Below are 16,807 nucleotides of genomic sequence, written 5' to 3' on the forward strand. Positions count from 1 at the left end.
TAGATAATCTTCTATCGTCGCCAGAAGACCTATCTGTGTCGGTGTGACGTAAAGCAAATAAGAAAATCCCTGAACATTTGACATTTACAGTACTGTGTCTTACTAAGAGAGATGGTAATACTGTAAAACCATGATCTTCTTCTTCTTCTTTTCCTACCGCTTTTCCCACACCTGTGGGGTCGCGGGTGCGAACTGCGTCGCACATGTGGATCAGGTCCTGTTTTACGGCCGGATGCCCTTCCTGACGCCAACCCTATATGGAGGGATGTGATCACTATTGCGTGTTACTGTGGTGGTTGGTAGTGTAGTGTGTTGTCTGAATATGAAGAGGAGAGTGTTGGGACGGACACAAACATCCAGTCCCCGAGGCAGAAGAAGTAATCAGAAGCGATTAAAATCCCCGACCCGGCCGGGAATCGAACCCGGGACCCTCTGAACCGAAGGCCAGTACGCTGACCATTCAGCCAACGAGTCGGACACTGTAAAACCATGATAAATATCATAAATAGAGTGGAATCAATACAAGTACTTGTGCTAATCCAACAACAAATGACTGCCATATAAAGAATTGCCTACGCAATCCGCATATTCACCCGAAACATTTTAGAAATTTTGAGTGAATGTGTTGACTAGCAGAAAGTCAGCTATGTCTAGCTAAAGGCAACAAGAGTTAACATAACACATTGTACTGTGTTCTGTGTCACACTATGGTCGTGAGTAACCATTATTGTTCAAGCCATAGCAATATTGAGCATCAAGAGTTTTCTTGTATTTAAAAGATGTCTTTATGCCGATCCCGCGGTGTACGGGAAGGTTGCCTGCCTCCTAATCGGAAGCCCCGGATTTGATTCCCGGACAGATCGGGGATTTTTACCTGGATCTGAAGGCTATTTCGAGGTCTACTAAGCTTACGTCATTACAATGGAGGAGCTATCTGACAGTGAGATAGTGGCCCCGGTCTACAAATTCAAGACTAACAGCCGAGAGGATTCATCGTGCTGACCTCATGACTCCTAGTAATCTGCAGGCTTTCAGGCTGATCAGGGGTCGCTTGGTAGGCCATGACCCATCAGTGATGTTACGCCATGGTGTTTGGGTTTTGTTTGGTTTGGGGTCAAAAGGATATCGTCGCTGCCGGGACAAAGCCTCCTATGTGAAATATTTTAGCTTAGAACTTTGGCCGATAATGTTTTGTCGTCTAAGGTGCAATATTGTGTGAATAGTGTCGAGGCATTCTCGCTCTTCATAATATATGTGCTTCGGGTCTGTATATCTCCAAAAATATTATCACACAGTAGATTTTGTCCCGGCAACGACGATATATTTACGTTTCTATGTTGTATATATTTGAAATACGAAATGATTGAAGGTTTGTTACATACACATGTCATTACAATTCCAAATTGTCCGGCTGTATGGCTAAATGGTTAGCGTGATGGCCTATGGTCGCAGGGGACCGGGTTCGATTCCAGGTAGGGTCTGGAATTTTAACCATCATTGCTTCATGTCGCTGGCACGGGGACTGAACGTATATGTCGTCTTCATCATCTTTTCATCCTCATCACCACGCGCAGGTCGCCTACAGGAGTCAATTCAAAAGACCTGCCCCTGCTGAGCCAAACAAGTCTTCGGACACTCCCGGCACTAACTTGGCCATACGCCATTTCATTTCATTTACTTCCAAACTGAATACATCATCCAACCAAGAATCTATTTATGTTGGCTACAGTACCTACTCTATAATGGCGACGTTCATATAGCCTGAATAAAAATCAGCAAGAATTACCGTAGTTTTAGAATGAAGTTAACAAAAAAATATATATATAAAATCAAGACGGCTTATCCGAACATTTCTTTTCTTCGCAGATACTTATTATCAATCCTAATAATGCAACATTCACTGTGGAAATTTAACATAACATGAAGAGAAAATTTTTCATTACTGACTATGGACAAGAAAGCTGAAAAACGTAGATGAAGGGAGAGGAGCTTCAGAAACATGCCTATTCAAACAAAGAATTTAGAGTAAATATTCCTTTCAGAAGAAGATTATGAAGTTGCAGTTACAAGGAAATGAGACTGGCATATTTTTAACAGTGGGGAAGGTTCAGGAAAAAGTAAGAAACTTTATTTTCTTACCCGAACAACATTTCTAGAAGTATCACAATTAAGTACGGTGTTCATGAAACGTTACATGACTCATTCAGGAATCACTTAAAATGATTCCTCAGAGCAACATAATATAAATTTTGAACATTTATATTATGATTTATTCATAAGAGGTACATTTCTAATTCGACAGTATCGGTGCACATCCCACAAGAATGGGGTAATCTACTGTTTTAGATTAAGTGCAGCATACTCCACGAAGTAATGACCAGACACGTAACACCATTTGAAGAAATCGTCCATGATTCTCGTTTGTAGGAGCGGTTTGTGGGTAACCTGTTTCCCGCCTATCGTTGACATAAGACTGTTCCTGTAAGACGGAATGTCTCAATGACAGCTAACTTTGTTTGGTTATATGTTGACTCCTTATTAAATCGCTCCTCCCACGGTTCTTTAACTTCAGAGGTGCTCAGCTGGACGCCCATTGAGGCTAGCCCAGTGCGCCCGGCCGGGCATGACATAAATTCGGGCAGCTTACGTAGCAAGCATTTCACAGTGAAGCGAGAGAGCGAACACAGTTTGCAGGAAAGCGAGGGAGCATTGACCTTCGATTGTGATTGTAAAGCTCTCCTCGACTACTCAACGAAGTGCTGATTGAGATACATCATTTAAAATAAAACTCCATAATCGCAAGAGAAGCCTCCGTGGCTCAGACGGCAGCGCGTTGGCCTTTCACCGCTGGATACCGTGGTTCAAATCCCGGTCACTCCATGTGAGATTTGTGCTGGACAAAACGGGGGCGGTACAGATTTTTCTCAGGGTACTCCGGTTTTCCCTGTCATATTTCATTCTCATTTCATAGCGTTTATCAGTCATTAATAAATCAGTTTGGGAGTGGCTACCCCATCGTACTAATAGCCTATATTAGATTCATTCATTCATTCCCTGACCTGGTCAATGACTGGAGCACAGGTTGTAGGATTTCATTTTTAATTGCAAGAGAAAACTGACTTTTCCATGATATTCCGGTTTGATTTATACTGCGCTTGGTAGGAACAGTTAGTCTTATTTTCTTACATTTATCGTCGCTTGACCGGTAGAAGGTTGTATTCCACAATGCTCTTTCTGTCAATTATTCTCCTTAAGACTGGTCACGCCTCCCAGCCACGTATGGATATGCAGTCCATCAGAACAAATTTTGTTGTGTTCATTTTCCTATGCCCATGTGTAAAGGAAAATGAACCTTACAGTACCGTACTGCAGGAATGTACGTTTGCATTACGTATTTACGCATTCCTAGTGTACAATGCATGTAAGGTTCATTTTCGTTTAATCGTCGACATAGGAAAACGAACACAACGGACATTGTTCTGATGGACTGCGTATCCATATGTGGCTGGGAGGCGTGACCAGTCTTAAGGAGAATAATGGATAGGAAGAGTATTGTGGGATACAACGTTTTACCGGTGAAGCGACGTTATTCATTCAAAAAGAACTGAAACGTTATGATGTTTGTGTTACAAGGTTTCAGCGTACAAGCGACGATTTGTTATTCCTTCGATGGGAATGGCAGTATTTTCATTAAGAAATAACATTCCTGTTATTCGTTCAGCAAAAAGTAATACAATTACATAATGCAACAATAATTTTGCACAGTTTTGAGCGTTGTGCGACCTCCCCTGTGCGATGATGACAGCTAGCCTGTAAATGGCGAGAAGTAGTTTCATCACTAGTGAGGACATCGAAATTTACTATCCAAGATTAAACAACAACAACAACAACAACAACAACAATAAAAACAACGTGAATGTACCTACTAGATAGATGAACAGTATGCCTTCAAATAAATAACCTCATAGATTTTATTACCAGTAAGCATGACTGGATTGTTGATGAGTTTATCAGATAATTTAAATCCAAACAACCACCTTACCTATCTTAACTCCGTATTATATTAGAACTGTTTCTAAAGCACCTCATAAAATATAATTGTGAAATTTGTAATTCATTCTGTAAAAAAGTAAAACAAAGTCATCTCCGTACAGGTCATGAAGGCCCTTGGAGGGGTGGAAGGTAAAGGCTTCCACTATCCGTAACCTCGGCACTAGATGAGGTAGAGTAGTTAACTCTACGCCCGGCCGCCTTTGCCCCCAGGAATTAACCTGGTACTCATTTTTGCTGTAGGCTGAGTGAACTGCAGGCCAATGTGCACCTCCGGATGTGGAAATCTCGTTACTTAAATTTTACGACTTCCTGACGGGGATTCGAACCCACGTCCTTCCGGGAGAAGCGAGCACACATTTACCGCCTCGGCCAGGCAGCCTCTAATTCACTATGTATATTATAAAAAGATTTAAGGATGTAGGCGTAACTCTTTATTCCATCCGGTCAAAATTCATGAACTGCAATCAACATAAATAATTTCTTACAACGTAAATTGAAAATTACGCGTATTTCTGCCCTCTTTCTTTCATTATTTTCTGCCTCCATTTCAAACTCGGGTATAGCAGCAGTGATCGAGAGTAACAGAGAGAACTTCGCCCAAACTTCACGGCCTGTGATGTAGCCACAACGTCACTCCGGTTGAATAGCATACGCTGCGCTCATGGTTGTGTCTTCATTACGAACAGTCCAGATTGCGAACAAGACAAAAACCGTCCAGATTGCGAACAACTAAATATACCCTGTCCAGATTCCAAACAAGAGATTAGTGTTAACGTGAGATACATAAAACAGATACAATATTCAAAACAGTATCATATGTGATTTTTTTCTAGTAGTATTAACATTAACTGGTACATTGGGATGTTTTAGATAACCTAACGATATCTAAAAAAAATATTTTCCTTATTGAAAATGTTTAATAATTTAGCTAGAGGTAATCTTACCAGTTTGAAGAATTTCTTTTTTATTGTATAACATAACTAGAGTGGTAGTTGTTTATGGTGGATTAGTGAGAGTTGTATTATTAATAGGTTATTATTATTATTATTATTATTATTATTATTATTATTATTATTATTATTATTATTATTATTATTATTATTTGTTTTTGCTAGTGGCTCTACATCGCACCGACACAGACAGGTCTTATGGCGACGATGGGATAGGAAAGACGTAAGAGTTGGAAAGAAGTGCCGTGGCCTTAATTAAGGTACAGCCCCAGCACTTGCCTGGTGTGAAAATGGGAAACGACGATAAACCATCTTCAGGGCTGCCGACAGTGCGATTCAAACCCACTATCTTCCGAATTTAAGCTCACAGCTGCGCGTCGACCTTAACCGCACGGCAACTCGCCGGGTATTATTATTATGCCAATGAAAGAAATGAGTGGTTGCCTTTAGAATATTGATTATTATTATTAAAAATAATAAAGAAGAAGTGAAATATCATTTTATTTGCAAACAAGTGGGTTTTATCTTATATCGTCGCTTCACCGGTAAAAGGTTGTAATCCACAAAGCTCTTCCTATCGATTATTCTCCTTAAGACTGGTCACGCCTCCTATCCACATATGGTTATGCAGTCCATCAGAACAAATCTTGTTGTGTTCATTTTCCTATGTCCATATGTAAAGGAAAATGAACCTTACTGTACCGTACTATACGAATGTATGCTTGCATTACGTATTTGCGCACTCCTATTGTATAAGGCATGTTAGGTTCATTTTCGGTTACTCGTCGGCATAGGAAAACGAACACAACGGACATTGTTCTGATGGACTGCATATCCATATGTGGCTGGGAGGCATGACCAGTCTTAAGGAGAATAATCGTTAGGAAGAGCTGTGTGGATTACAACCTTTTACCGGTGAAGCGATGATATGCTTTCACTTATTTTGTGCGTATTACCCTGTATTCCAATTGTGTGTACCAGAACTTGGTGTACCAACTGAGGGTTGATTTTTCTGCAGCCCATCAAATTAGAATTTTGTTCATACCCAAGTCAACATTTCTAGTCTAGTGGGTTGGGCAACTTGGTATTTCCCACTTTCTTGCAATCTAGACTCATTAATGTGTGTCAAACTCAAATCATCCCCTTCGGGTACCCTTGTCAGGCTCCATGGCTGAATGTTTAGCGTGCTGGCCTTTGGGCGCAGGGGCCCCGGGTTCGATTCCCGGCAGGATCGGTAATTTTAACCATCATTGGTTAATTTCGCTGGCACGGGGGCTGGGTGCTTCATCATCATTTGATCCTCATCATGACGCGCAGGTCTCCTACGGGTGTCAAATCAAAAGACCTGCACCTGGCGAGCCGAACTTGTCCTCGGACACTCCCTGTACTAAAAGCTATAAGCCATTTCACTTCATTTCCACCCACTTGTTCGCAATCTGGACTGTTCGCAATCTGGACGACCCGCGCTGATTCCGCTAACAGTGCTGGGCGCCCGCGGAATGAAATGTCCAGCGAGAGCTCCTCCATATAACTTGAAACAAACTCGTCTCGTTCTGACGCCCTACTCAGATGAACAGTAAATAATGTTCAACGATAAACACCTCCTCCTCTGTTGAGAACCACAATTACTGAAATTAACACAACGCTGAATTCACAATTTGTCAAAATGTTATATAAAGTGCAATAAACAAATGCTCCGTTGCTAGAGAAACGTGTTCAGCAGATGAGCAATAATGGCAGTGTAGCTTGTTTTGCCGCATTCCGTATTATTGTTTGCAGTCAAGCGCACTTTACTCAGGTAAATGGAACCCATACCCTCATAAAATGACACCCCCTGCCCCAGTGTAATAATCCACTACCTGGCAATCCTTTTCAAATAACACAAACATCGAAACATCATCCATCGAATTCCTTTCTATTTCAGCTTTCATCTCTTAATTGAAATTGCCCTCCATCTATTATCCCTGTGACTAAATACATAGGAATTGAAGTATATGGTATTCACAATAGCATCCACACAAACGAAACAATGTTGAACACAATGATTCTAGAATAATATTCAGTACAAAAAAGAGATATTCCTTTCAAAGAAGGAGAGTGAACAAATGTCTCTACGACTTGTTTGTACCAGTAATTACATTTCCATTGTATACTTAACGGGTTTCTCTTCAATTGGTTCTTAATATTAACTTATAATAAGACATCATTCATTTCTTAAATTGGAATGAAATATCGTTACAGATTCTACGCACATGCTTTTTCTGAATGCGTGCCTCTTAGATATGAGACATATTTGTCACACAAATCACTGTAATTGCTGACGCCAAGCCGCAACTCCCATGAGCGACACCAAATTATAATTTAAAACGAATTCATATTTACATCATCACCATAAAAGCTGACACAAACAATATTCTTTTGTGGTGCTGCAAATAGACTGAGTCTATATACCGTCTTCTTTTGGCGATTTTCTTTTTTCAACCCTGTCGGTAGGAGTGTAAACGAGATGGTTTCCACCTCCCCAGGGAACATCTTATCTAATAAACTGGTGTTTGCGGGCGACTCAGTTTTTAACCGAACTTTGTTCTACAGCGCTCTCTGCCACATAACATGATGGGAGTATGACATCACAAGTTAATGCTACGATCCTAAATGAAAGCACTCTCGCAGAGTTATCTTGAATGTGAATTTTTTCCTCAGATATTCCCGCACCAGGTGTCGTCTCGAATTCAGGATACGCAGAATACTGTAGTCAAAAAGTACTGATATAACTTGTATATATATCTTCTATATAAATAAATTCGCGACGACCGTGTGTTAGTACACTGGTAATTTTCGCAAAAGTTTCATGTAGTTATCCGTTTCAGGTGTAATAATGGCCATGTGCATATCTTTTAGCCTTGTTGTCTGTTTGTCTCTTTGAGTTCTTATAACTAAATCACTACTAGATATATTTCAAATAAACTTCATGTTCAGAATCCGTCTGTCCTTGGGTAGGTTTTAGCGTCAATATTATTTATAAATCCCTGAACGGACGTGGAGTTTATAGGAACATGGAAACAGTGATTTCACTCCTCTCACAAAATATACATGGCCAACCTTAATGAAAATCTAAATGCATTAACCAAAGTCAGTATCTAAACCTTTTTCGCTGTGTATATACATCTTCTTGATAGGATGACTAATAAGGGAGATATCATTAGCGGACTGTTTAACAGTCTAAGTTCCTACGACGTGACCCATAAGCGGGTTCGAGTACAACATATTTCTTGCAATTGGAAGGATATTTGAAATATTTTAACCGGACCTCATATTTAGTATCAACCTATACTATACGTTATGCTAATGTTACTGAAACGGTATTATATTTTCTTGATAACTGATGAGATATCGGGGATTAAGAGACAAAACCTCGTATCTCACATTGCTTTCCATTGGCATTATTTTCCTTATGTCTGGTCACTCCTCCGATATGCAGTCCATCAGAACAGTTTTCGTTGCATTCATTTTCGTATGCTGACGTGTAAACGAAAATGAACCTTAAGTACATGGTACTGTAGAAGATCGTAAATACAGTACGTCATGCAAACATACATTCCCAGAGTGCAGTACGGTAAGGTTAATTTTCCTTCACGTGTAACCATAGGACAATGAACACAACGAAGTTGTTCTGATGGACTACATACCCATATGTGGCTGGGAGCCATGACCAGTATTAAGGAAAATAATGGCTAGGAGGAACATTGTGAGAAACGAGATTTCGTTTATTAACCTCAAATATGTAAGAAATACTAGGAAAGTATATATATATTGTAGGTCACAAAGACATATACACAGTTTAGGTACAGTTTATTGTCAGCGGAGTGGATGTCTAGAATCTATAATTTTCAATTCTTGCAAAACTAACAATAGATACAATTTATGCATAAATCGAGTAAACGACTTAAAAATGACAAGAAAGTGTAGAGATATAATACAGTTTCTCTACGGACTTAGCTACGGAGTAAACATTAACTGACTGAGGTTGTACCCGATAGTGCGTGATTTTGTGGTGTGTGCGCAAATGAACACTTTCCAGATACAGCTGGTCACAGTTAGTGTTATTATGTAAGGGCAAAATAAAGCAATCGACCTTTATAATCTGGTTTCATTTGAATTTGTACATTTTGTGAGCAATGTTTTGCAGTTGTATCATTCAGTTATTACAATTAGGTGGTGGGTATTACAGATCCGAAAGCTCTCTGTCACAGGGAATGTCAAGAAATGGTGACGGGATGTACCTAATTCAATAAAGTGTGAGAGGCCATCGACGTACATTAATGTGAATTTGTCTCGTAGCGTTTCCCTAGCTACCTCCCCCAGCGCTATATTTTCAAACTCTGAAACATTCTTTCGTCTAGCCTCAATGATAAATGTCCTCGTTCTTCTTTCCGACTTTTTCGCCTCTTAATTATTCAACTAATAATCATTATATCGATGGCCTAGATTGAATACCTCGTATCTCAAAAAGTTCTTCCTATCCATTATTTCCCTTAAGACTGGTCACGTCTCCCAGCCACACATGAATATGCAGTCCATCAGAACAATGTTCATTGGGTTTATTTTCATATGGTGTTGCGTAAGGGAAAATGAACCTTATACAATTATACTGTAGGAGTCAGTAAATACGTCACGCAGACATACTATCCTATAGTACGGTACGATAAGGTTCATTTTCCTTCACACGTCGGCATAGGAATAAAGAACACAACGAACTTGTTCTGATGGACTGCGAATTCATGTGTTGCTGGGAGGCGTAACCAGTCTTAAGGGAAGTAATGGATAGGAAGAACTTTGTGAGATACGAGGTTTTCATTCTAGGCCATCGATATTTGGTATTTAGTCGTACAATAGTATACCTTCCTATACATCAAGAGATTATAAAATTATTGTTAATCAGAATTTAACGACGAGAATATTCGGATGTCATCCTTATTAATTTTCTCTATACCAATATTAAATATATATGTTTCAAAATTAAAGTTCAGGTTTCCAATTTCTGATACTAGGATATATTACACACACACACACACACACACACACACACAGAACAAAAATTGGAGATTTCCACGTGCTGATGAAAGAGACAGGAAAAAATCAACAACAATCCAGAGTATTTATATTATTTGACATGCGAAAATAAAATAAAAAATTCATCAACATGATCATCCCAAGTAGTTTTACTCATTTCTGAGCGTCGAGGCCCCTTGAATGTACCTACACATCCTGGAAGGTTTTCAGTTCTTCCTAAGGTCTAATAACTAGGTAAATAAGTGAACATTTTTAGTTGGTTAGTCCATCAAAACAATGCTCTGTATTTTCCCTTGAATGATGCATTTTAAATATTTTCTCCTCCTCGCGTTATTTTCGATTGGATTTTCTATTTTATTTTATTTTTAACAGTTTGCGTTACGTCGCACCGACGCAAGTAAATATTATGGCGACGATGTGGTAGGAAAGGGCTAGGAGCGGGAAGAAGTGACTGTGGCCTTAATAATGGTACAGCCCCAGAATTTACCTTGTATAAAAATGGGAAGCCTCGAAAACCATCTTCAGGGCTGCCCTCAGTGGGGTTCGAAAACACTACATCCCGAATGCAAGCTGCGAAGTACGTGATCCAAAACACGCAGACACGCACTCGGTAGGATTTTCTAATTGACACGGGAAAAGAGACGTTTGTAGTTATTAAGTTGCTCGATGATAGACACAGTTGTTGTTTTCTAGTCCACAACATGCGCAGCTTTTATCTTCAGCGCCATAACTCGAACACATCGATGTGTTGTTTCTCACTGGCCTTGAGGCTCCATTTTTCACAAACTAATAGGAAAAATTAGAAAATGACTTCAATAACTTGGATCTTTGTATTGTTTGTTGTACCGCGAGGTACACCCGCCCCGTTCATTTAAATGAAACACCTCGAAGAACGCCATCTGATATATGAATGTTGCAAAAACTAGTGCAAAAAGTTTGGACTTTTCTCCAGAGATGTCTCTACTAAAAACTCACGTTATGCCTACTAGTGTGAAGAGGAACTACTAAGACTACAAAGTAATTTGTTATTTTAAGGTTTACTACACTGAGTGGATTATTCTTTGTTTTGGTATGTTAAATTTGTCAATACTTCGATGTTGGCCGATAGAAAATTTTGTGTGTATTTAATTTTCAGTCAATTACATTTATCCTGTAACTATTTAATTATCCAATAAAAATTGTGGGTGCGTCGGGCCTTAGCCCAGAGCTCTCTAGAACTTTCCTCTTGGGTGTAGAAGCTGGTACATTTTCGAGCCACTTGGTCTTATTTATCGTCCAGTTTACTGAGTATGTGCTAATAGAGGAGGCGGAGGCGAGTTTTTCAGCAGATTAAGGTAATGGCATCCATTTGCTAACTAAGTGATAGCCTCTGAAAGGTAGCTCGAGGGGAAAGTTTCCAATCCTTAGTTATGTAGCCTTAAATTTCCAGTCTTCAATAATGTAAATTTCATCTTCAAATGTAAATCAGAAACTAGCCTAGAAACATAGCCGAAATTCGGGAATAGAGAGTGCGACACCCTCTCGAATTCCCTATTTAATCGAATTTGAGGAAATTATGTTTTTGTAACCGTTTTCTGTTCGTAACTTAATTTTTCTCCATTTAGTCACCTCAGTAGTATAGGATTAGCTCCTGTAACTTCGGGCCTGGAGCCCAAATAGGGTTTTTATCTTTTGCGCAAGTTTCAAGGCGTGTAAGTGTCCGCCTGTGCATCATTTTGATTTTTGGGCTAGTAACTTTAACCTGTGTTTTTTTTCCTTCCCACAAAGGCCCGGTAGAATGAGTATTAGATACTCCTGTAAAATTCTATCATTTATATGAAGTGGTTAGACTGCTGAGGGTTTAATTCTGTTGAATTTTAAAATGTCGCTTGTTCCTCGAGAAACCTGCAAATTGTACATTTTAGTGAGCAAAGATGTTCGGGTTGTAAATGTAAAAGTTGAAGGTTGCCTTGAGAAGGCAGTAAGGTATATGTTTGGAGCGCAGTCCCCTAGATAAATTCATAGAGCATAGATGCTCTTTCCATTCATGTAGAGGTGTTAGTATTCTCTGTACATGAAACTGGGAGACCTCTTTCCATGACTATTGAATGGATGGAGCCATAGTGCTCACGTAACGTTTGTAAAATTGGGAGCGTTAAGCTCGTATTTTTAATTAAAATTTTGTTGATGCTTCTGATTTCTCCTATCTTGTATCTAAGCTAACGAGCTAGTTTTGTACCTGAAATCTTGTTCCGTTGCTGAGCGATTTTTGTTAAAGTTGAGCTTCTGAGGAAAAAGCCCAAAATAAATGTAACTCTAATTTTAAAGCTTCTAATTAATATTTTAATTGTAGTAGATAGACCCATTCACGCCTCCACATTCTTTCATCTCTGTTATCCACAAAAAACGGTAACATTTGTAAATACTCTTTCCTTGCATATTCTATTGATTTGTTTCTGCCAATTCGCCATTTGTTCAGTGGAATTCTTATTTCTGCTTCACAAATTCTCGCATCAGATATAATGGTTCCATGACGGACGAAACAGTGTTCTACCTCCAATTATCTTGGATTATCCTACCCTCCAACTACAGAACGCCTGGCCCTCGAGATCCAACCCGCGAGATTCTGGCAGCTACGAAACCTGCTCTTCTTACTCACCTACGTCATCACGTGTATTCTGTGATTCTGTTTCTACATTCCTGACTGATTTTCTTCATTTCCTGCTCTGTACCTACATTAAGGTGTAGAGGAGACAGAGTATACTCCTGCTTCACTCCCTTGTTGATTATTATTTGTCCTTCGCACTCCTCTTATGTGATCAATGGAGTTTAGTTTCATAAAGATTATTAATGAATCTTCAATCTTACTGCTTATTTCCAATCATATTAAAAATTTTATGAAGCTTACCCAGGGTACTTTATTAAACACATTTTTTTAATTTACCATGAATGTGAGCTTGTTCTTCCATACCCGACCATTCAATATCAACTGTTAGCTTAGAATTGTCTCGCGAGTTACTAAATTCGTTGGAAAACCAAGCTATCTTCCTCCAATTCGTCGTAAAATTGTATTTCAACCACTTTATAAATCCTTGTGAAAATTTTACGTACAATGGATGCAACGCAAGCAGCGCAGTAGTCTTCTCATGTGTCGACTCCTACTTTCTTACCTATCGGAATAATTATACTATTCGTAAATTAGGCGGGCACTTGGCCTGGATCATACATTTTACTTATTAAACAAACAATTGGTCCACTTATGTTTCTCCCAAAGCCACCCGTACTTATATTGGAATGTAATCAGTTCCAGGTTTTGCGTTATATCTAAGATTATTCATAGACCTAGTAAAACCTGATGTCAGAATTAAGTCTCCCACTTCGTTACGTTTAACTAACTTTTCTATTTCCAACATCAGTTCATCAATTTTTCCAACATTTTAGAGACATGCTATGTGTACTTTCAATTTTCTGCTTTCTCCTCCTTTCCTTAGACTCGTTTCCTAGCTGAGTTTTAAATATTATTGCAGCTGGTTTTCCTTTCTCCAAGAGCGTCTTTTATATTCCCTTAAGGAGCATTTAGCTGGCTTAAAATCATGTGATCTTCAATGGATTTGCATTTCCGTTCCAAACACATCTCTTTCCTTGCTTTGTACTCCTGTCTACTTCTTTCATCAGCCGAACGTACTATCCCTTTTCTTCATCAATTATTGAATTCTTGTATTTCCTTGGCTCATCAATAAAATCTGTAATATCCTGAGGTATCCAATGCTTTCTGCCAACGTACTAAATATATAAAAAATCATGAATAATAAATGTGCTTTCATCGATAATATTTTAGCTATCTCCAAAATCGTCTTTTGGAATAAAATTGTTGTTCTAGAAAGGAGTAGCAGGAGGATGTATAAGGTATTCACATGAGGAACAGTCAAATAGTAATAGAATCAAAATAGGGTACTCACCACACCATTCCCAAATTTTCGGACAACACACGGGAGCGTCGTCGTGCTCGCGGTCTGCGCTGTGACCACAGTCGAGTTCTCCGTGGCGAAGATGTTGGGTGGGGTTTGGCTGAGTGTGTTGCTGGCGTCAGTGCGATGTTTTCCCGGACGGTGGCTGTCGTAACTTCGCTCCTCACGCAACAAGGCGTTCGAGTGGTCCGGGCCTGGAAGTAACAAATCAATGTTTTATACTACAGGAAAAAGATTATTGTCCTAACACTTACGAATTAGTAAGAGAACAACTGGAAATGAATAGGAAAATAATTAGGAATATCTAACCAATATTGGAATGAAATACAATATTTTGTTTTCAGTGTACAATATATCCAATATGAAGAAAAAACCCTCGTAGACGGGAGTATTTCTAATGTCTCTCAAAGGGACTAAGAGGGGTGAATCCCAGGGACACTTAATTTGAGTGTGTAGGTTGGTGATGACAGGCCCCTAGGTGACTTTCCTTGGTCAAATACCTCTCGCATTTCTTCCGACTCTGAGGATATTAGGTTTTTGAGAAACAGAGCGTCTTTAATTTTCACGGATCTCGTGAGCATTTCCTTCCATTTTTCTGTACTCCCACTCAGCGAAGTGCCGGAATTCTTAAATATTTCTGCGAGTGGTATCAAAAGGGCATGATTGCCCAGTTGTACGTTCATGAAAACAATAATTTACACCAAAATTAGTTCAAAAATATTTGATTGAAATCCTTCGTACATGTCCATGCACACTCCAGATTCTACATTACTTATACTTTCTTCAAATAATATTCTTCAATCTCTGAGGAATCATTCACACACGAATACAATAGAGTATGTACAATCCAAACTTCCGTGTAACCCGAGCTGTAGAAAAACAAGTAGCAGAGTGACTGTTAACAACCGAAAATTCATACCCAGCGAATCTTTGAATTTGATGATGATGATGATGATGATGTTTGCTTATTGTTTAAAGGGGCCTAACATCTAGGTCATCGGCCCCATCTTTGAATTTAGTACAGTTCCTACAACAACAGGCTAACAGTTCAATAGCTACGGACCGTATATCTCAAATGATGAGTTGGAAACGGAAAACTGAAGGACAAAAGTCAGTTCAGCTCAAAGCAATCCATCATTCGTGCAAACCAGGAATTCTTATTCATTCTGAATTTCTGCAAGACAGGTGTTCGATTATGTTACTAATAAGTTCTTGACTAATCGTTTTATCAGATCAAAATTAGATGGATGGCTTTTCCGGCGTTTGCTCTATTAACCAGCGTTTCGTCTTAGATCTGACACTAGACTCTTCAGAGTGGGATGTGTCAGACCCTACCGACTGACGCTGGGGTGTATGCAGGTGAACTTATCAGAAGCTTATTTATAAAGCACAGTCTGATAACTGCATACGGGAGATAAAACTCCACAATGGAATTAATGCCCGCCTAGCAATTCCAAATGGAAATTCTAAGTTCCCATGAAGGGAATTAGATTCTTTTCCACCAATAGAGCATATAAAAAATCAGATCAAAATTAGATGGATGGCTTTTCCGGCGTTTGCTCTATTAACCAGCGTTTCGTCTTAGATCTGACACTAGACTCTTCAGAGTGGGATGTGCCAGACCCTACCCACTGACGCTGGGGTGTATGCAGGTGAACTTATCAGAAGCTTATTTATGAAGCACAGTCTGATAACTGCATACGGTAGGGTCTGACACATCCCACTCTGAAGAGTCTAGTGTCAGACCTAAGACGAAACGCTGGTTAATAGAGCAAACGCCGGAAAAGCCATCCATCTAATTTTGATCTGATTTTTGATATGCTCTATTGGTGGAAAAGAATCTAATTCCCTTCATGGGAACTTAGAATTTCCATTTAATCGTTTTATAGAAATTTAAGTTGGCTTAAGGAATTATTACATGTAGATGTGAGTTAAAGATATACTACTCAGTGAATTTTTAAAATAATACCTTGTTTTCTCAATTCCCCGATGGCTATAATTTCACTTGGTTTAGAGTCTACCATATAAGAAATAAACGTTCTATTATACAAGAAATGTCTGTAATCCATGCGTAGTAACTTTTTGTTATTGAGCCTTATCTCCCAGTATCATGGGAAATACAGTTAGTATTTAATATATTGTTTTAACTAGCAAATGTACCCGTGCTTCGCTACGGTATTCTACATTGTATACGGATATCGACGTAAATACTGTGCGTGCAGCAAATGAGATTGTTTTAAAATTGCATGTCTCTTAGCCTTATCCGAGAAATAGCATGGGGAGGTCCACATACGTTGTTTCCAATGTAAAGTGAGGGTTGCGGAGTTGTGATGATAACGCCAGGCTCACTTGCCTACTGCCATTCACAATCGAGTTGGCAAGTTTACATTATAATTGCAGGCCCCAATGCCTACTGCGCGGTCACAATCGATTTGGGGAGTTTTAGTTACAATGGCAGACCCATTTCCTACTTTCAGACAGGTTACAGTTGAGGAGTTTTTATTATAATACCAGGCAACTTCCCTACCACCAGTCAAAATTGAGTTGTGCAGTTATCATTATAATGACAGTCCCTTTTTACTGCTGCTAGCCAGCTTACTGCCAGTCACACAGAATTAGTGAGTTTCCATGAAAATAGCAGGCCACAATGCCTAATGCTAGTCAAATTTTAGATTGGAACATTTGTTTATAATGGCGGGCACCCTGGCCTAGAGCCAAACACAATAGAGTGGGGGACTTTCGAACAAAACTGCATGATCCCTTGCCTTCTGCAAGACAAATCGAAAA

The 16,807-nt window shown here is 39.3% G+C and overlaps 1 protein-coding gene across 1 annotated transcript in view; it reads right to left on the minus strand.

The window, feature by feature from the left end:
• Nucleotides 1-14,611, minus strand: part of LOC136858951 (neuronal growth regulator 1) — a 347,575-nt gene extending 332,964 nt beyond the window's left edge. Inside the window, exons 1-2 of the mRNA XM_068225439.1 lie at nt 14,587-14,611; nt 14,012-14,214 (exon numbers count right to left, since the gene is read on the minus strand). Of these exons, the coding sequence (XP_068081540.1) occupies nt 14,012-14,214; nt 14,587-14,611 (228 nt within the window). The remainder of the gene's footprint in view (nt 1-14,011; nt 14,215-14,586) is intronic.
• Nucleotides 14,612-16,807: the final 2,196 nt, after the last annotated feature.

Source organism: Anabrus simplex, chromosome 1, assembly GCF_040414725.1.
Source record: "Anabrus simplex isolate iqAnaSimp1 chromosome 1, ASM4041472v1, whole genome shotgun sequence".
NCBI lineage: Eukaryota > Metazoa > Arthropoda > Insecta > Orthoptera > Tettigoniidae > Anabrus > Anabrus simplex.